This window comes from Neopelma chrysocephalum, unplaced genomic scaffold (genome assembly GCF_003984885.1).
Source record: "Neopelma chrysocephalum unplaced genomic scaffold, ASM398488v2 Primary Assembly neopelma1_85, whole genome shotgun sequence".
NCBI lineage: Eukaryota > Metazoa > Chordata > Aves > Passeriformes > Pipridae > Neopelma > Neopelma chrysocephalum.
Window position 1 is genome coordinate 6892817 of NW_020897747.1, and position 22181 is coordinate 6914997.

The 22181-nt window shown below is 41.2% G+C and overlaps 1 protein-coding gene across 1 annotated transcript in view; it reads right to left on the reverse strand.

Moving 5' to 3' along the window:
• The window catches only part of SORCS3 (sortilin related VPS10 domain containing receptor 3), a 286600-nt gene that overhangs the window by 136787 nt on the left and 127632 nt on the right, over positions 1-22181 (reverse strand). Inside the window, exon 4 of the mRNA XM_027692189.1 lies at positions 17195-17294. Coding sequence (XP_027547990.1) covers positions 17195-17294 — 100 coding nt within the window. The remainder of the gene's footprint in view (positions 1-17194; positions 17295-22181) is intronic.

The following is a 22181-nucleotide window of genomic DNA, read 5'->3' on the forward strand; positions in this document are numbered from 1 at the left end:
CCCTGGCTCTGTGTCATTCAAACACAATAGAGATCTATCTTGTACACAGCTGAATTTGTTAATAAACCACCACTGGATAAAAACACTAAAACAACATGCTATGTAAAGAGCATTTTTATTAACATTAGTTCTCAATGAACATAAACTTTCACTGTAAATTACCAAAGGACATCTCTCTAAATCAGCACAGAGCAGTTTTATGGGTACAATATCTGTAGCAGTAGTACCACTCAGTTACATTAGCAGGAAGGACCCCAGTAAATGAATAAAGAAGCCAGGTTCAAATGTATGTCTTTTGTTCCAAGAAATAAGTAGACAGCATTAAACCATTCTGTACTGTCTCCTGATTCTACCTTCACTTTAATGCATTTTCCATAAGTGGTCCTTTTCAGAGGTCGCAGTCACATTCTCGTTTGCCTATATAAAGTGCTCTTCTAAAAAGAAATAAACAAAACACTTTAAAAAAAAAAAAGAAAAACCCAAACAAACAAAAAAAAAGAGAAAAAAACCCAACTACAAACCATACAAGCCTCCATAGCCACAAGAGAAACCCAGCTCCATAGCAAAGTATTAGAATTTGCTCTGTAGTGCTGCATTATCCTCTCCTGCAACTGAAAAGGCTGTTCTGCCACAAACACTGCTGCAAGGACAGAAATTTGGGGTTTCATGTTTACAGCGTCATAGGGATTTCCATACTGAATATGCTCAGTTTACAAGTGAAAAGGCTTATTTTGGGGTTTTTTGGCCTCTTCCCACTGGCCCCTCAACTCAGAAACACTTTAAATCCTTCCTAACAACAGGTCATGTCTACATCATCAACAAGAAAACACAAATCTGATTTAAAACAAAAGAAAAAAAGCTTTTTTTTATTTCTTTTCCATTTTGATTTAAAATATTTAAGGGATTGTATGGTTCCACAAGACCTATGGGGCCAAGCCTACTTCCCACAAAGTTCCATAGTAGCTTTGAGTTTAAAAAGCCAAAAAGTTTCAACAATTTATGCTGAAATGTCAACGCAAATGGAAGATTTTTGCTTTGTTTGGATTTATTATGTCCTTTCCTCCTTTTGAAACTGAAAAACTAAAATCCAATGACATTTAAAGGCTTAAAGATACAAAAATCATTTTCTTCCTTCAAAACATCAGCCCATCACAAACATGTTCAATACAAACAGTTTGGAAATCTCTTATGGGAAAAGTAATTTTTTACCGCTGAAGCATTTTAGATTAAATGTTTGACCAGCTGAAATTTCTCACCAGCAAATACTCGGTTATTCATTCTCCTCCCATTCTTTTCCTCTCCAACATCATGACTGCAATTTACTTGCCCTGCAGGCTAAAGGATGCCCTCAGAGGTACGAACACAACCCAAACCTCTTAGAACACATCTGAAGTCCTTCTCTGGTATTCCCATGGAGGACAGGTGCAACTCATTGCAAAGAAAATCTCCTCCTTTTTTAGTTCTTTCCTCACCACATGTCAGTTCAATTAAAAAAACTTCAGTTTAATTAAATCAGCCCAAACCCCTCTGAGACAAAAAAGTGCTGGTGCCACAAGTAGTAGTCTGCTTACCAGCAGAAGTAACACCTGTATAAATCAGCTAAGCTAAAGATAGCTTTGAGTTATTTGCACTAGCTTAGAAAACACACCTTAACTTTATACACTTTCAGAGATGATGTTCAGCGATGGCTGAACCTGCTCACTGCCCTGTAGATATACCGACCTCTGCAATAATCAGGGGAAAAGGAAAGCAATCTCTGTTTTCCAGTCACCAAGCATATCAGTCAGACAGGAAAAAATGGGATGTGGCAGTGATAAAAATCTGCTCTAGAGAGACATCCCATGTATTTACATACATGCAAAGCAACTCACTCCATTATTTAGTGATCGGCAGCTGTGACAAGAGGGACATCTGCCCTCTGGAAAGCCAAATAAGACATCCACGAAGAGGGTAACAAACAGCTTTCACATAATTACTTACTTTGTGACCCAAAAGGAAAACGTTCATTGCAACCCTTTGTGTTACAGAGTATCTCAGATTTGGGGCTCCTTCTTCCTTCATATGGCTCAAAAACTTCCTTAATGTTAAGGATAACCTGTGGGCATCAGTCAAGCAGTAAAGGTGCAATGAGCTTTCATGAGAGATAAATTGTCTGGACCTACCCCATTTCAACTTCTTGTAACTTCGCTTCTTATTGCCTAAAATTTAACATTAATGGCAAATTTAATTAATGAATATAGCACCAGATCACCAACTCTCAGAACCATAGCGCTGTAATCTTAAAGGATGAAGTGCACTGCACTCACTTTATAAGGGTTTATGAAGCATGTGTTATAAAAGTACCTCAACCATAAGGCTTTTATACCTTGGCACTCACTTCAATACAATCCCATAAAATCCAAGCAATCTTTAAGTGTTAAAGGTGACTTTCACTACTGTATTTATTATTGGATAATGAAAAATGACTCAGACACCCATAGAAACTGAGCAATGATATAAGAGTTTCCTGAGAATTTTGCACTGGGTCTATATTATATGTACCGTGACCAAAGAACCAAATAGCTCTCTTAAGAATTTTCAGACACTTCATGCTAACCTCTCTCCAGAACTTCCTTCCCATTAGGACTTCTTTGTAATTACAAACCAATCTCTACGATCCCATTGCTTGTCACTGAACTTTCCAGATGTCAACAGCTGTTTCTGTAAGCATTCAACTCCTGTGAAAGACTTCCTCCATAGACTCCCCTGGCTGTGCTGGAGACCCACAGCTCTCTAGTCCACTAAATTGGTTTGAGAAGACAGCATGGATCTGTGGCACCAATGTCAGGGGGACCCCATCTGTGGGTCCCCACCTTTGCAGCACTAAGAGAGAATGATCAGAGCACATCATGTAGTTCAGGTTACATGAAGGTCCTATATCTCTATAGAATGTTTTGCCTTTTGTAGAGGGTACATGAAAGAAGAGAACCACAAACAGGAAGAAAGTAACAAGTTATAAAATGAAAACTTTTTTTTAACCTAAAACAGCAGGGTCTACTGGTGAAACTTCAAAACAAAAATGGGCACCACCTTGCCATTTCTGAGGAGATGTACATCAGCCCACCATGCTTGTTTACAGGGAATAATGTTGGTTAAGCTTTTGTTGACCTCTATTGTCTCTCATATCCAATCATATCCAGATACTAATTACAATTAATTGTTCCGATTTGTACAAAATTACAAGAGGCTCTTGGCACTGCAGCCACACCTGCCATAAATTGCCATACCAAAACAAAACACTTCACAGAATTCCAAGCTCGCACACCCCGTTCCCCATTGAGAGATCACTTCATTTAATCACCACCTCCAGCAGCTGCGTGAGGGCACAGATGCACCTTGCAGGATGCCCTGAGGATCAGGAGCAAATCAGGGCTAAATTGGATATAAAGCAAAAGCTTTTCAAGGAAAACTACTCTGCAATCCTCACTGGCAGGTGGGAAATGAAAATACATCATGGCTGTAAAACTGGGAAAAGAACACAGATACTCTAAAGCTGCCATCCTAACCTGCCCGCAGTGCCAAATCCCAGGCTGGATCCAATTTGCATGCCAACGTACTAGACGCAACAAAGCAGAACATCTTATATTTGTTTTGCTGCTAAGCAGGTCAGAACAACATATCTCCCCTCTTTCTCTTGTCTTTTTGGCACTGGACACATGTACTTTTCACTTTTAATTACAGGGCACAGCAAGCATTTGCTTGTTGAATTTCAGGTGCCAGTGGGGATGGAAGCCATCCAAAAAGCATGTGTTTGACCTGGCAAAGAGTGACGGATTGGCAACAGCCACATGCTTGGTTGTAAAACCTGTCATTGTCACAGCAAAGCAGCATTTACCCAAGGTTACTCCAGCCCATTATACTCTTGTTACTGTTGCACATTCTCCAACTCCCCACAGATCATCAGAACAAAGTCCTCTGCCACAGTAATCCCACCTTCCTAAGGCCACTTCAGCGCCATGTGCTGTTCAGCTATTTTGCCAAGGGCTTTTCTGTGTCACAGCATGTTCGTGCACAGTCCTTCTCCAGGAGCTACCAAATGGGTTACAAGCATCACCACTTATGGTTGGTTTTAATAAATCCAGTTTGACCAGCAATTCTATGACTGGGCCTAGAAGTAGGAGCCTCAGCTGATGACCTCAGGCACCAACCAGTGCTTCCACACAAATTTAAAGCTTCTGATCTGTATTATTATATTGTTCTGGAGTCTGGTATTTCTACATAGCATAGTTCTGCATGATGCCTTTTTAGTCTTCTTTATTCTATACAGGAAAACCCTCACTGTTACCACATCTGACTCATTGTTTTGGGGCCACCATCTTTTTTCAGTGGCAAGGAAGAGCTCTGGTCCCAAACTGCGCTCACAGAAAGAGAAAAGCAGCATTCACTGTTATAATTATACGTTATTTGAGTAAATGCATGGTTGTGCTGTTCTCCATAGAACTACAAAGTAATTTTCACCATTATAGTAACTTACCGTGTAAGCAGAAATAGTTACAGAAAATAATGTTATCAGTAAGGAGAGGCTGTGTGCACCACAGCTGCTGGAACTGAGAACACCATTTATATAAAAACACTCTTCTGATTATAGGTCTCACTTGGGAGAACACTTTACATGTGGGTATAAGTTTACTCACAGTAGTTGCCCCATTACAGAAAACAAAAAGATGTGCATGGATAGTTACTCATGGGGGCAAACTTTTTCAGCCTGTACACAGCAGTCTATTTCATTTGAGGACAGTAAAGTGTTTCATGGTTCCATAGAAAAATAAAAATTGTGTTATGTATTTCTCTTGAGGCCATTAAACCTGAATACAATTTTAAATGCATCATTGCTTCTCCTTTGCTTACCCACTTTATTTTTCTGCTTTTTAGTCAGATTGCAGAGTGTACACAGACAACAGTCAGCTTTATCACTGTTCACATCCAGATGCTTATGATCTATCTCAATTTACTTACCTGGCATCTATTACTTGTGTCTCTCACTGTCCCTAATGTAATTCTCTTCCTAACATCCCCCCACTGGAGGAAGTTAAGATGATAGGAGAAGGTCTATCCATTTTCTGCATGCAAGGCTGAGGGCCCCAAAAATTAAAGGTTAAAGTTACAAAACATGATGGCATTTCAGTGCTCTGCATGGTAGCACTCAGCTCTAAGCTGTCCAGCAAGCTCTGCACGCTAACTCAGGTGCCAGAGATTCCAATGTGGAAAGGTTCAGGACCTAGGAATGGGATTCACAACTACCAGCTCACTGGCTTTGACATTTTCTATTACTTTTAATAATTAGCTCCCAATGATACAGTCCTTGCAGGTTTACGGTGCTGGTCTTGTCTGCAATTACACACTGAGAAGGCAAGTGACTGTCCCAGCAGCTGTGAACTACAGCTGCTACATCCTATTACAACAGGATCACTGATACCTTGCAGCCTTGGGAAAATCATGTACTTTCCTTTCCATATTCTGCCATGCGTGTACATGAGCCCTGGCAACTGCAGTGTCCCGAAGAACTAGTGTAAGAGGAAACAGAATTGGAAGAGAGAACAAGAAGGTTTTATCTGCAACATAACACTGACATTTTGTTTTAAGAATCAATTGGCAAAAATCAGAAAATTGCCAAGTTTATTCCATCTTTCCACCCATTTCTGGATCCTGAGCACTACCTTCCTTGCCTCTACTCCTTTCCCACCCACATCTCCGAGTACAGCTGCTTCATGAGTTTTGTTGCTTTCTTGCAGTCATTTTTAAGGATCATGTTGGTCTGCCATGGCATAACTCCAAGGGAGGCAAAAGATGTCAGATAAGTTTTCTTGTCATAAAGAGGACAACCTCATTTGTTGCAACAGATAATTATAATATTGTACAGCTTGTTGGAACAGGCAGCACCAGCCTCTCCTCAGAGACGTAAGGACTGGTCTAAGTGTTGATTCCCCGGATTTATAAGAAAACTACAGCCTGAGTTTTCCCTAACTGCATCTGAGCACCACTTAGAAAATCCTTATCAGTTCTTTCATAGTCCAGCAACATCTGTCTTTATACAATGAATAAAAGCATTCTAGGATGGATGGGGTCAAGGGAAATGAACTCCGACTAATGCAAAAAGAAGCCTCAAGCACTCCAAGACATGCTGAAATACCTAAGATCTAGCCCAGCCAAGGTCTATTCTGAAGAAAAACTGATTCTAACACAGTCGCAGAAGGGCTTCCAGGTTTCACAGTGCTGCTTGGGATAAAATATTTTACACAGAATTGATCACACTAGAGCTGACATTAGAGTTACTGCATTTATACTATAAGAGGCGGACATGCATATGTGGCAGAAATCAAGACTGTGGCCAGCATGTGCTGAAATTCTATATTCTTCACCTTGTAAAAAAATGAAATAAAAAGATATTTTGCAATTATTATTGGGTTTGAGGGCTGGGGTTGGGGGGGCGGGGGACAATTTTCCTTTAAGAGGAATGTCTTGGTGAACCAGCTCTTACCACTAAAGATCAAGGTCAGAGAATTATATGGTCTTCAAAAGGACCCACTTGCCCCTTTTCCAAGAGCTGCTCTCCACCCATCCCATTATTTTTCCTCCTTTTGAACAACAGGACATTGACTCACCATTATTGATTGATTATCCTGCTGTCTATCCTGATGTCCCTCCTCGTTAATTCAAAACTACCTCGTTTTTCATACTTCATAAATTAATATATTAGTGGAGCTGCAGCAGTAAATGAGATGGCCATGTTTCACAGAGAAGTAAGGAGGATGGAGAAAGGAAAAAGGTCTTATAAAACTGCCCTACATTGGGACCTGCAGATGTGTCCACCCTGCTGACAGTCTGCGTGGTAAATACAGGCAGCCCTGTATTTAAGGCAGTGCATCTTGACACCCTCTCTTTTCCCTTTAAACAAGGCAGGGCACTCTGGAAGCTCAAACAGGTCCACTCTGCCCACTTCATAAAAGCAATGGCCATGCTTCGTGACAAAATTGCAGCTTTATTTTAGTTGATATTATAACTTCTGATCTGTCCTGATCTGGCTAAATTAGAGCAAACTACCTCTGTTTTTCTGACAGCCAGCTCTGGGAAGTCTACATCTGAATGTGGATGTGACCTCTTCAGTTTTACCCCATCTCTTCTCTTTACAATCCCATAACATCCCTAAGGCTCCCTAAGGCCCTGACTCCAGCAATAAAAGGTGAAGCAGGCAGAGGGTACAACAGGAAAGATGTACTGAATTTTAGGAAGCCAGACAAAGCAGCCCTGACACAGATGTATACCACTGTCCTAGCAGGTTCATCACTCTTACCTGGTAACTGTCCTTTTACTCCAAAAATTGTTTGCAAATCTTATGAAAACAAAGTGACATGTTGTCTTGGGTTTCTCCCATTTTTCCATCTCACAATTTGGATCTCCAGTCATTCTAGTAGACAATGAAGTGCTGTGAGACCCTCCTCCCAATTTTAGGGTTTGTTTTTTGCTTTTTTTAGGACAATAGGTTTGGGAATTGTATCTCTGAAGTGGTAGCTACCTACATTTACCATCCACAAACAACACCAAACAAACATTGCTCACCCACTCAGTTCTTACAAACAAAGTAACCTCAGGGAAGTGTGCATGCTAAATAAGCCAAAGGATTTGAAGTCTGGTTTGCCTTTTCCTAAAATCTGTGCCTGCTTTCATTCAAGTGGCCAATTTTCTTTTTTCCAAACCCACAGACAGAATCTAAGCAGGGATTTCAGGACCACAGTTCCAGTCCTTGACAAATAAATGATGTAGCAAGTGTCTGACTCTTTTTTTCCTTATTTTACTTATGCATCTGGTGTCTACATGCTTACTTTCATCAACTAAACTTGCAAGCTCTGGGAAGACTAAAATGACATTTTTTTAAGAAAACATTTTTCATGAAGCCAACTTTGATGGTCCTCTTTTTTTCCCCCTATAGTTATTAATCAATTCCTGCATTAGGTTTCCATTCCCTTTAAGTACTTACCTCAGCACTAACAAAACATAGATTAAATGAGTTCAGAAAGCTACAAAAAATGCAAATAAATACTCTTGGAATATATAAGTACAAAGACACAAAATGCAGACACATTAAGTACACAAAGACAACCCTAATTCTGGAGTTTTGTAATATATGAACTTTTTTCCTTCATGAACACTGAAATTATGACTTTTAATGTAGATGGCTTTAAGATGGCTATCTGTTTCTGTTTATACCTATCTCTCTTCTAATTCTCTCCCCTTCACCCCCATTAAACAATGCCATATGGAAGCATTTTGTTAATTATCTCAATTGCATTTATTTTTAGAAACGGTTGATGAGCAGTGGGCGAGGTTCAGTGGGTCTGGGGTTTTTTTCTGTGTTTCTTTTTTAATGCATCTGCTTCTTCAGAGAATTAACTAAAAAAAACACCACAAATCTCCGGTTTTCACATTCATGCATACCGAGGGACAGCCTTCCTTGGAGTGGAAGAATCCCATAAGAAAGGGGAAAATTTCCATTGGGGACTTCTCAGAAGCTTGGGTCCCAATTCTGTGTTATCTGTGCTGACAAATGGTCATATCCCAGATCACAGATGCTACACGACCTCTATTTATCTCTATGATTTATGTTAAGTCAGAAGTAGTAAAATTAAAATCTGCAAGCAAACAGATAGTAGTTTGTTCTTTCTTGAGGGACAGGAGCCTACAGGTCAGGTCAGGTTCCAGTGGGGCATCTGGCATGTCAGACCCCGTAGTCCCCGACTGCAAGAGGGCAAAGGACTCTCTCACAGGAGCCTCTTGACTACAAAGATTCACAAGGAGGCAAAACCCCCAAATATAGCAGTAATAATAATTAAAAAACCCAAACAACCACCACCAACAAAAAAACACGAAAGACACAACCAAAAAAAAAAAAAGACCAACACAAAACCCCCACAAATTCGGGCATACTGAAAAATATCCTATATTTAAGAGTATTCTAATAACACTCATATTATGCCTTTACATGTCAGTGTTTTCCATTCATTTATCTTGAAACATGTTTGAAAGTCAGCTGGCATCAGGAAACTATATTTCTTATGTAGGAAATGTCAGAGAAACCTATTCTGAAAACATGACTTTTCTGAATTCAGAAGAGACAACAGAAAACTCTTCAAAAGGAGAAATTCCTAAAGTCCTCTTCTCCAAGTATAAGAACACATCTGTAACTCAGGAGATTTCTTTCACACAGTTGCAGGTCACAGTTCTGCAAACATTTACAAAAATGATCTCTTTTCACAGGTGCCAAATTCAAGCTGAATTAGTTGGACAAATAGCAAGAATCCCATACACAAGAGCTCACAAGACTACACCTTGTAGATAAAACACGTTATGTCACATATCCTCTCACTCTTCCAGGGGTGTTGTGGGTGACCTTGAGAAAATCATCTTTGCAACACCAGTAAGTGAAGGAAAATATTACTTCTTCATCCACATTTTATTCCTCTATTTAAATTGTCAGTTCTGGAGACTGACAGTGACTATTCCTTGAAGCGTATTTACGAGACGGAACACACTCCGATGTTACCCAGATCACAGTCACATTTGTACTATCCACTGGTGTAACCACAGCAAGCAAATCTGAGCTCTGCTAACCCAAGAACTCTGTTTCATGGCTACAGTCTTTTCTATCTGCTCCCATGGACTCCAGACTGGGTGGCATGGATTTTGGAGTGCTAAAAAGCACAGGAACATCATATGCAGCTGAACAGGTCCAGAGAAGGGCTTCACATAGAGACCTTTACAACTGCATTTGCAGGTCAGGTAATTTAGTCCCTGTTAATGGCAGCTGCAAAACCAAGAGCTATTTAGTGACTGTATTCCCTTAGACTGAAGGGAAAGATTAGGGATAAAAGACTGTAGAAACAACTAGTTCCATCACTCCCCCCTGTGGCTCTAACTCAGCCCCATTGCCTTTGAGTTATAAATACATTCTCTGAGATCACATCAGCAAGTGCCAGTTTGCAGCAAATACTGTTTATCACAGTGTCAGCACAATGAGGAAAAAGGCTCCAAAGAAACCTTCCATCTGCCAAATGGCTTTAGGATACTCCAGAGCTCAGTTCCTCATCAATAGCTTGAGATGCAATCTTAGGAAAAAGCGGCAGATGACTAATGGGAGCTGTTGCTAAGGATGGCAGCTCAGTTCAGGTTGGGCTAGCAAGCATCAGGTACGTGCTAGAATCTCTGCCTCATCAACCTATCACACGTTTGATGAGTAAGGAAAAAAAATGCTGTGGAATTCCCTTTGGGATCTCATGAACTAAGAAATGAAGGCAAAACCAAAATTAGTTTGAACCATGGTTATGCCTTGAGGCTCCAACCACAGCTCAGGAATTCCTTTTGGAGATACATGAGGCCAGGACAGGGTTTGCTCTCAGTTACTCTTCAAGTGAGCAAGGAAAAATAAAGAGGAGCTCAAAGTGGCTTATGCTCATTTTGTGATCTGCAACTTCTGTAAGAGGTGGTGTCACTCCCAGTGTTTTAGCTAGTCACCAGTCAGCTAGATGCAATCCTCTGCAATTTCAATATTACAGTCACAATTACCTTCTTTCTTCATTAACCTGAACAGCAATGCAGCATTGCTCTCTGCCAGCTCATAAACAGCTGCTGCACTTCACCCCCAAAAGCTGCACAGAAACAAACAAATCTAATCAGATTTATCTTCCAGAGCTCCTGACTCTCCAAATACCTTTAAACATTTCTCCTTCTGACAGGCCACGTTCAGAGGCAGGATGAGGTATGAGAGGTGTGGTATGACTTCGGCTTTTATAGCTTCAGTGATTTGTACTGCCCCTCCATTTTGATTCTATGACAACTAAGAAACTAGTCTGCAAAACCATTTTCTCAGAGCTCTTTAACTGAGCACCACAACCTTATTTCTGATTTATGCTGTTTGCAACTACTGTTCAAATCACTTATCTAGAAGTTCTATCTATAAATAAAACCTCTAAAACTTCAGTTCTGGTATAATGGGAAAATTGGGGGAGTCCTCATTTCATTCACTGCCCCTGGTGGTGTTTCTGTTCAGACAGTCAGCATAAAAGACCAAAAAACTTTTAATTCTTCAAGTTATCACTTGAAGAGTTTGTAACAGCTCAGGAAAAAGCTAAAGACAACTGCATCCAAATGAATTGCAAAGCAAATCTATGAAGGAAGGTATTTCTAGGACATCAGAACTGTTACCTCAGCTCTTAACTGCAATCAGGATCTCCCATTTATCCACATCTCATCTCAGCAATACTATATACAGGAAAGTGGGTTTTGGGTTGATTTTGTCAGACTTGTCATTCTCTCCCTTTTTCCTCTCTTTCTTTTAAATGCTTTTTAACTCCATTCACTCAACCTCCACAGTATTCCCAAGGGTAGAGGTAAAAGTTTTGTAGTGAAAACTGGGTTTTCAACTAAACAACATCTTCACCAAGAATAAGCACTCTTCACAGAATATTTCATGGAAAAAAAGTAATACATAAAATCTATGGTTTAAGACCAATTCCTTGAGATTCAACAATGCACCTCAGTGCCTGAAGGAGCAGCGCTTCAGATATATGGGACTTTCGTTCTCATCTTTCTGCACCCTTTGGAAGGACTTTACATCCCTCCACAAGACATCAATTTTAAAATTAATCCTGTTATCGGCAACCAAGAAGAAAGTAAATGTTCTCAGGATGGGGCATCTTACCGAACAGACCAAGTCATGACAAAAAATAGGGAATCACAGCACTGTGGGTCCAAACAGTGTCATTTTGAAGTGCAGGCAGTTAGGCAAAGAACCACAAGCTTAATTATTTGTGGAAATTATTCCATTTTGTAACAGAATTTTTCCAACAACCATAAAAAAAAAATAGAGAGAGAGAATTGGGATATAAAGAAAATGGAAATTTAAAAAGCCAAAAGAAATGTTCTTATTAAAATAGAAGAGACTTTTTCCCTTAGTGCTTTGGAAGAAATAAACAATTCTCATTCCCAGACTGCTGTGAAAATCTGCCTCTAGTAAAATGTAACTAATGCCCAAAACATAGCATTAAATTAAAGGTCAGCAGGGAACGAAGATCTCTGCCCAGCAGAGAGTAAGCAATCTTTTGTCATATCCCCAAAGTCAAACAAAAGGCTACAGGGTACAAAAGCCAAAGCTATGTGTTTTGCAAGTCTCAGCTTTTCAGAGCACTCAACCATCTGCCCTAAAATCCCATTCATCTGTAAGGAAGGGGTGGTGCAAAACAAATATTTAAGTTTCTCCTTTCTGAAGTTCACCACAGAATTGCAACCCCTTTGGCAACTGGACAAAGCAGGTGTTTCTCACGTGCTCTCTCAGGCAAACAACTGGGTGAGTAGATGCACTGAAGGTGAAGATGTGTCCTGGAATATGCTCTGCCTGTTAGAGCACCTTCATGGTGTTGGAAGTGTCCACATGGAGGGACCTGGCTTCTCACCAGGGCTCAAAATGGTAAGAAAGCCACAGTCCCCAGGACTTCAGAGCTGTCTGACTGACCTGATACAAACACAAGTCCCTAGTGTGCAAGTGAAAGAAGAAACAGCCCAAGCATCTGCAGGAGAGCAGATACAAGTCTGGCGGTGTCAACTTCAGCAGCAGAGGCTGTCCACACACTTGCAAAGTGCTGTGAAACCCTGAACTTTTTAGTTCTTAGGGGAAGGGAATTAGCAGTACAACAGCTCCACAGGAAGGTGTAGTAGTCCTGGTTCACGTCAGGGAATGTTTTGACTACAGTGCAGCCAAAGTCTCCAGATTCACAGTGGGTTGCAGAATGCTTAGCAGTTTCCTTACTTCAGCACCCAGTGTGCTCTCATTCAAATAATGGGTGATCTGAGGTCACCAAACTTGCCTGATCACTAGCAATGATACCTGAGAAGCAAGAGGAATCATGGCTGGCAAGAAGTATTCTCAGCAACTTCCTTTGGTATCTGCATATTTTTATATTGATTTAATTACAACCGCAAATGTCAAATTACACAATGGCAAAGTACCTTTTCCAAACACCTTCTGTGATTTCTAGGAAATGGACAGCCCCTATCTCAGCTCCAAGACCAGCCCTCAGCAGGTTGGGGTAGCAGCTGGGAGTAGGCACTCTGGGACCCAGCTCTGCTGCTGCCCTGCACCACATGGATACAGAGCCAAAGCCACCTCATCTCAGTCTTTGCTACACAGCTCTGTGCATTGGTTATCTTTGTGCATAAGGAGTGTTGAATCGCCCAGCGGCAACATGTAAAACCCAGGAACAGCCATAGCCTAAATCTGACCTCCATGTGGCAAGCACTGGCAGAGCCAAGACATGCCCAGAGAGAAGCAAAGCTGCTCTGGATTTGTCACTGTGATAGTCATAGAGATTGTGTTTCTTCACCTCTTCCCCTCTCAGCTGCCTCTTTCGCCTTCAGGCACAAAGACATAATCAGTGATTTTGCTGACTGATAAACATTAGCAATTGATGTGTTTCCCTGAGGAGCAAACGACAGGACTGAGAGACCAGCTGCTTTCAGGCTGCTCCAGCATTTTCCAGTCTGCTGTGTCAGGAAAGACATTTCAATACTTGGCAAGACACCAAACACAGACAGAGGTAATACTCAATACCTAGGTGGGGATCTCCAGTTAGGGCTGGGAGACACTTTCTGAACACACAGTGAAGGTGATAGAGCACTGGAACAGGTTGCCCAGAGAGTCTCCTTCTCTGGAGATACACAAAAGTCAGCTGAACACAATTCTGAGTAACATGCTTTAGGGGACTCTGCTGCAGCAGGGAGTTGGACTAGATGAATCTCCAGTGGTCCCTTCCAACCTGACCCATTCTGTGATTCCGAGCAACTTATAAGGAAGCCTAAAGAGAATATGATGTGAAAAAACTGACTAAATAGATAAATCAAACTTAAACAAGAGGTTTTAGCTTAAAAGGGGAAAGCCTTGAACACATGAAGCTAATGGAGGATTTGCTTCTGCCATCAATGTTACATCAGATGCTCAGACATTAACTCTGTTGGCAACAGAATAAAACCCAAGAGAATGAAATACTTCAAGCCTTAAATATCCATTAGGACATCAAGTCTGACCTCTGCATGTAGCAAGTATTTCAGAATTTCACCAAATCATTCCTACATTAAACTCGTTTTTTCCTTCAGAAAGGAATCCACTTTGAAAGAAAAGGGTGTGGGAGTGCCATAAAGAAAAGAGTGTGAGAGTAAGGCATGCATCAGGTGTGGCTTTCTTGGGAGCAAGAAAGAGGGCAGATGACAAAGGCTCCCAGAACATGGACTATAGCCATGCCTCACCCAGCTGCTCAGCCTCTGTGTTTAAACTCTGGCCCTGTATTGCAACAGATGATGTTGCTATAGAGAAATCAGTGTCCCACCGTGACCTGACATCACTGAACAGAGAAATAAAGCAGAGATTGCCACAAAAATGAAAATATTCCCACCAAACTTAAAATAAATAAATAAATAAATAAAAATCAGAAACAAAAAGCTTTTCTTTTAAAAGAAGAAAGCAAAATGCCAGCATCTGCCTGCCTCATAACTGAGCCCAGGCTTATGCCACAATTCAGATAAGTGATGTTTATATAACTGCCATTTGGCTGAATGCGTAATTCCTATTTAACAGCTGAAAAGCGACATTTTGGGTCTTCAAAGAAATCTGACAGGTAATTCCCACTGTAGTTCTGCAGGGTAACTGAGAGGTAAGTATCCTTCTCACTAGTAAATCAATTAGGAATGAATGTATGGAAAGCTTTTCTCCTGCTCCAAGTAACTGCTAATCCTCTAAGCACGAATGAGTAGACAGGGTTATCAACATGTGCAAACATAGAAGCTTCCAGGCATGCAGGGTCCAATCAGCACCTGGGAGCGAATGCCTCAGGGGAAAATATCTTGCCTGGAGAGGATCTGCAGGGTTCACAGTGGGCACACAGGCCCTGTCCATGTGTGTTACTGTTGATATCTCCCCCCCCACTTATTGCCACAAACAAAGACCTTTCTTGCAGCTCACAAGAGATCACTGCATCATGTTCAACGAGGCAGCACTTCTACTGCTGGAGGTGAAACACAAGGGACCTGGACTTTTTCTATGGGAATGCAACTGATTCACCTACTGCTTTGTGATTCGCTGTTGGTGGTTGTTCTCAGGAGCTCAGCAAAACCATTCTGCTTACTCTCCAAGCCAGTGGAACACTATTCACCCAGAGAGATGGAGAAGACTGCAATCCAAGTGCATTTTTTGCAGCGCATAATCCCAATAACCTGTTAAGGGGTTGGGTGGACAATAAGCCCAAAACTGAATTTGACAAATTCCAGGTGCTCCAATCCAGTGACACCTTTTTCAGGCATTTTTCAAATGTTGCATGAATGTTTGGAATTGCTTTGGTGGTTGACAAAGCAGAGTTCGGACAGATCAGTTGTCTAAGCATGCACAGTAACATTGCTAATATTTTTTGCAGAGATAGAAAGAATGGAAACAAATTGTTCCCACAGCAGCCAGCACTGAAGCTGATCTCCTATGGGTTTTCCCTACAGCTTGTAGGGAATTTCATAAGATTTTTCAGAAGGGATAAGAAGGGGAAAGACAGACAGATGGGTCCAGAAATCATTTTCTTAAAGCAGAAGACCAAAAAATTTCTTTTAAATTGTCATCTCAAATAAGAAATCAGCAGGTAAAGATAGGTCTGCATGCCACTATATGATGCAATGTAGGTGTTTTTAATTAAAAAAAAAAAGGGAGAGGAAAGACTGCTAATCTGTAAAGCTTGGTAGCTTGAGAAATTGTTAGAAGATAATAATAGATCCTCATACTCCAATTTCTGAGGGAGTCTTTACACCAGTGACGTAAGATTTGTAACCAAGCATATTGCCTCTGCTTTTGGGTGGGCAGAGTTGCTTTGGAAACAGAATGAAGAGGAATTAACTCTTCAGTTCTCACCGTATTGGATATGGGAGGGGTATGAGGGCCAGGAAAGCACATTAAAAAACATCTTAATCTATCTTCTTCATGAAAATACAAACAAAAAACAAAAACAAACTAAAACAAACAAACAAAAAACAACAAACCAAAGCAAAAAAAAAAAAAAAAAGAAGCCAAGGTAGTTGTCACAATAATTCAGCTTCTGCTTCAGGAAAAATATAAGCTGAGCCCTGGCCACTGCATTCTTCCTCTCCCCTGTACATCCAAATACACATAATAATCAGAGCAATGTCTGATACACTGAAACAAACGTCAATCCTGGAACCTCTGTAGACTGACCAGTGATGGAAACCACAACAGTAGTAATAAGAACAGTACAAGTTGCAAGTTACTAGTTTGGAAAACCTATTGATGGAGACAGGGTATGGGCAGTTCGGAAGTGATCAAGCTGAATAGGTTGCACCCCATCTAAAAGCAACTTCACCGTCAGCAATTAGCTTCGTGCTGCAACCCTCCCACGCTGATTTCTGTGGGTAGCTGAAAACGTCTTTGTCCCACTACCTCCCTTGAATCAACACAGGCAATAATTTTAAACCAAAAGGCACTGAGGAGTAACTCCTGGGCTGTGCTCTGTGAGCCAGCTGCAGCCCTAATTGCATCATGTGGGAAGCGTGAGCAGGGGGTTTGAAAGCTGTAACCTCATCTTCTCTCCTACACATTCAAATCAAATTGTAGGTCTCCCACCCACTCCCAGGCATATTCTGCTTTCAGCCCCCTTACATGATGCAACCAATGAAAATGTCATTTACATCTTTATCTCCGAATTCTAGCTAGGGAAAGCATAAGGGGAAAAAGAGTCAAATGCAGAAATAAACGCCTCTTACTCAGTATTTCTAATAATAAGGAGACAGAAGGCAGGGAGAGGTATATTAGCCAAAGCCAGTGTAAGCAAGAATCCCAGAAACATTCGTCTGACTTCAGCTTCTTTAAAGGTGAACAGTCAGAAGCAAACAAAAGCAATCTTTTTATTTCTCTGACATGTTCAGCCGGGAATTAAATGCTCCATCCTCATCACAAGTAAAACAGGATCAGTTCTACTGGATTCTGTGAAATTGTACTAGTGCAACTTAGGCGGCAAATTCAAGCTCTTGTGAATTACCACCAGATTTCACTTTAGGATCATAATTCCTCTCAGAATGCTGTAATTTTGTTTCTATAGCTACCAGCTCGATGGCTCTCCCTTACCTTTCTCTTGTTAGTGGGACTGACATATAGGTAGCTCAGCACAGTCTTCAGGCCTACTTTGTCATTTAGCTTTTCATAGGTAGTGCCATAGTCTGTTGACCTGGAGAAAAGAGGAGACAAAAAGAGTTTATGCGGTTATTAGAGCTCTGGGGAAAGGAATGACTGTGTGAACAGATGCTCAAAGTCACAGCTTGAGCATTATTATGCTTAAAACCCAAGATTTTGTGTTTCATTCAGGGTGGCTAGCAGAAAAGAGAGGAAAACTTGAGTCCTTTGCGATAGGGTCTGTCTCTGTATCAACTGATCCTAACCACCTGGGCAGCTGTGGTGCACCCATGAAGGTGGGCTTTGGGGGAAGGCTCTGCTCTCATCTGTGGGATTGCAAATGGTATCTAAATGAGGGGACTGATATCAACAGCATCCTTAGCACAAATTCTCTTTTCAGACTAATCCAACATGAGAATCCAAATTAAACCCATCAACAACAGTTTTATTTAGGTAGGCTGATTTTTGTCTTGGAGATGGGGATCCTAATGTGGCTCAAAATTGTAACAGCTGAACTCATCTCTAGATAAAAATGTGCCTAAACTGGTATCTTGAGTCCTCAGTCACCCCCATCCTACTTTGTGCCAGGCATTTAATTTTTGTGAGTTACAGATTCAGGCCCCTACACTAGCAAAACCCACCCAGAGGAGCAGATGATCTGGAGGTGGTATTACCCATTCGTGACTAGGGAAAAGGGCTGCCTCATCACAGAGGGTTTTCTGTAGCTTCCTCCTCCTCATTTGTGGGCATGTTTGAAACCTCACTTTGCCCTGCTTCTCTGCTGTTTTCATACTCTGTTTTCCTAACAAACAAGATTTTTCCCACCAGAACAACTCAATAGCTACCTCACACAGAATGCCACACCTGAAGAGTGGTCAGCACCAGCTCACTTTGGGAGGGGCATCACAACCTGCATGAAAAGCCCAACCACCCCATCCAAACAGTGGGGAGCTTCCAACACTACACAGCTTCTGTCATAGGGACAGAGCAAACAAAGCAGATGGACAAGGAGAGACCTTCACAAAAAGCCTACCTGGTCATACCTATGATTTTAATAAGATGAGAATCCATGGCCCCTGCCCTCCCTTCCAATCACGCTTTTTACCAAACAGGTGATCAGAGAACACGCAGCAATTCAGTGCCTTTCCCAGTAACTCGCTCCAGCGATTTTCTGAATTCCTAAGCTCAGCAAGCCTCTAGCACATGCAGCTTTGCGGTTCTGCCTGAGACCAATCTTCTGCTCCTTGTCTGTCTAGGAGAGAAATAGCCCAAGCCACCTTCTGGCATCACAATGAACAGTGCCACTGCACCCAGCAGCTCAAGGCGCTCATGCAAGCGGCTGCAGAAACTGAGCAATGCCAGAGTCTGCATCCAGCTCTGCTGCTTTCCTTGCTGCTAATGGAGTCCAGAGTGACACCAAAAGGGCCAAGCCACAAAACCGGCCTCTGGTTTCAAGCTTCCAAGTAGAAGGACTCATGAAGTCAAAAGCTTTCTTTTTCACTGATGTGGCTCCAACACATTTGCTTCCGTGCATCCTTCAAAGACAATTCCTAAATATTTTGTAACTGGTTCTTTCCTTAAATGGGTTGAACAAACTTTCCTCCTTTGAACAGTCAGCAGTCAGGTGTGGTTCAAGTCTTAAAAACCTTGTTTCTGTTCTGGTTTAGCTCTTCAATCCTGAAATAGAGCTAACACTAGCTCCTTTTTTTTGTGTACAAAAGTACTTTTTTTTGTAGTAATGCATAGTATTGTTACCCACTGGGCTTCACAAAGATGCCCCAAGGGATATTACAATAATGTACTCTATTTTCATCAAAATTTCCCCTCTGAAGCATCTGAAGCTCTTGTCTCACTAGGTATCAATACCAAAAAAAAACCCCAACAAACCAAAAACCAAAAAACAAACAAACAAACAAAAAACCCAAACAAAACAAACAAAAAAAACCTAACTGCTTTCCTCCATCCATGCTTGAAACTGAAGCAGCTTTATTAATAAAACTGAATAATCCAGGGCAATTAATTCCAGTACTTGAGGCCTCCTATAAATGCAAATTCAACAGGTCAGGAATCCTCAAGTGACACTAAGCTCTAAGCAGAGGATAACACACAGAGGGCAAGCAGAGGTACCTCCTTGATCTCACCCTTCCAACAGCACTGAAGCTATGAATAAGCCACTTTTGTGACTACACATGTACCAGCCAACAGCCAGTGGAAGAGATCACTGGTTTCAATCAGCATTAAAAGAGAATACAAATAAAAGTTTAATATTCTGACAGAGCTACTTTGGGTTTGTTCTCCGAGTAATTTTAAGATCTCCCAAAATGCTTTGCACTTCTAAAGATGCAGGCTGGATGCCCTAATGACTCTTTCTCATTAAACCATTATCACTCATTGCATTTGCCCTTTCAAAGAATAGCTAGAAAGGAAGTAGGATCATTATTTCGTTAGCTTCTCTGAGGCTTTCTTTATTATCATGACAGTCACCACTGACTTCACAGAAATGTCTCAAAGGATATCACAATAATATACTGTATTTCCATAGCACTTTCCTAGCCAAAAAATCCAAAGCTTTTGTCTCGTGCTAATCCATTCAAAATAACAAAGTCCCAAGAGCCATAGTGGGAAATACTATCTCTATTCTAGAGATGAAGAAACTGAATGTAGGTAATGATTCATTTTTTCAAAAGCAGGTATCTACAATTAGCCATTTCAGCTTCTGCAATCATCTACTGTGTGGCTTGATACTCAAACCTGCTAAACTCTTACCACCAAACTGCCTAATCTGAAAAGCATTTACTAAAAAAAAAAAAAAAAAAAAAAAAAAGCCTCCTGATTTTAGCAACTTAAGCCTGAAAATTTGAAGAGATAGGACCCATAGGTGAAACAGAGGAGTTCTGGCTCAGCTGTTAATCTTAATTTAAACCTTTCTCCTTTAATAATTACTTCTAATTCCAAATTAACTAGCCCACACTTCCATACACTTGCATGACACTGCAAGCAGACTGGATACCATATTCTCTTCCATTCCTCTGGTCAGAATAGGATCCACTTCAAAGCACATTGTTAAAGAAGTGGAGGGGGAAAAAGGTTGTGTACTCAGTGATATAAAAGACCTTTTACATGAGTCACACCTGAAATGCCTGCTTTAACTTTGGATGGGCCTTTTATGGTAAATTAAATTGACCTGAACGCAGTCAATTGGAAGCAGTATGAATTTGGCTTGTGGCACTCCTGCTCTTCTGCTACTTCTTCTTCTCCTCATTGGCTTGGTGTTCCTGCCTATGGCAGGAGAGGTGGAAGTAGATTATCTTTAAGGTCCCTTCAAACCCAAACCGTTCTATGAGTCATTGTCCCTTCTATCCTGCTTTCCATCCTGCAAATCAAGATGTTGGCAACACTCTAAGAAAGGTTGCACAGTGAAAAGCAATAAAAATCAAGGCCTTGCTCGATTTTGAATGGACCTTTTTCTATTCCAGTTCAGCCTTTTGGTTTCTGTAACTAGTGGTTTCTACCAACCATGAAGAAGAATCTCTTTGCTAGTTTTGGTTAGCATGAAGAAAGACTTGATTCAGTGCGACACAAGTTGCATATAACCAAATAAATAAGATCTTTTCCTGAACAGACCATGGCACCAAATTCTACATATTCCCTTTGGAAAAGCAAAGTTTATAATGTAGTACTTTACTGGGATACTGCAAATTCTCCCATAATCATATTTTGTTATTAACAATTGGGGGGAAAAAAATCACCTGCTTGATTCCACTGCCCCTCCTTGACAGGCTATGATGTGCTTAAAACCTTGCTACAATGTCCCACAGTTTGGCAGAGCACGGGCAAGAGAGACATTCAGGCAAAGAAGCTTCTCTCTAGAAAACCTAGTCATAACTCAGTGCACCAAGAGCTAAAAAAATCCACTTTTCTCCTGTAAATCTGAGTCTCAGCTTCTCTGTGAGTCAGACAAACAGGCCTGAGCCAGCAAACTTCAGTATTGAGATAAGACTTGCTCAATCCCAGGCATATGAAGTAGAGGTGTGCAGAGGCAGAAATAATGCCCTGTGAATAGCTTTTAGGGGAATTGTTCTCTTGGACAGTTTTCGTCTCGGGGGCTCTGTCACACAGAGAAAGGTGGGTTGGTTTGTTTGCAGTCTCAGATACTCAGCTATGGAGATAGGCTATAAAACATGTGTCAGTCTCTCAGGAGAAAAAAAGGTGCAAATACTGGCACTGGATGACTATGACTGGGAGGGGCAAGCAAACCTCCTTGTCTGAACATGTGCCATAAGTTCTCCTGTCAGGGGGTTTCTCCTCTGCATCTGTGACTCTCCCTGACTACGTGTGGAGAAGGAGCCAACATGGTTTTGATTTTAGATTCTGAGCCATTTTCTGAAGCTTATGCATTCATCTCCAGATCACAGTCCCACTATACATACCTGCAGCCCCGCACTGAGAACTGTGTGGAGGCACAGCTCTGCTTAAATGAGCAGGAGAATATCCCTATTCTCCGTGCACTTCAGAGAGCAACAGGAACACAGACAGACCAGATTAATATTTGCTTCTCTTCTCATGGGCCTGCAAACTGTCTGCCTGCAGTGTGCCTGTCTCTCCATATCCCCCAAACAACTTCTTGCTTTTACTCATTGGCCAACTTTCTCCCAGTTTGACAGAGAAAAAAAAACCCAAGAGGAACAAAGTTTCTACAAGTTTCATGAAAACCAACAGCCAGAAAAAGCACAGCAATTATGAGGGCTCAAAGAAAAGCTGCAGCATAAAACCAAATCCCATGAAACATGATAGCAGGCACATCTCTCTGAACATCCAGCTGCAGGAAAACATTCAAACACAGCTCACACATTAATACACTACAAAGAACACAACTTCACAACACTTGAATTCAGGCTGCCAATCTTCCATTTCTTGTGAAACAATTTGTTTCCATCTCTCA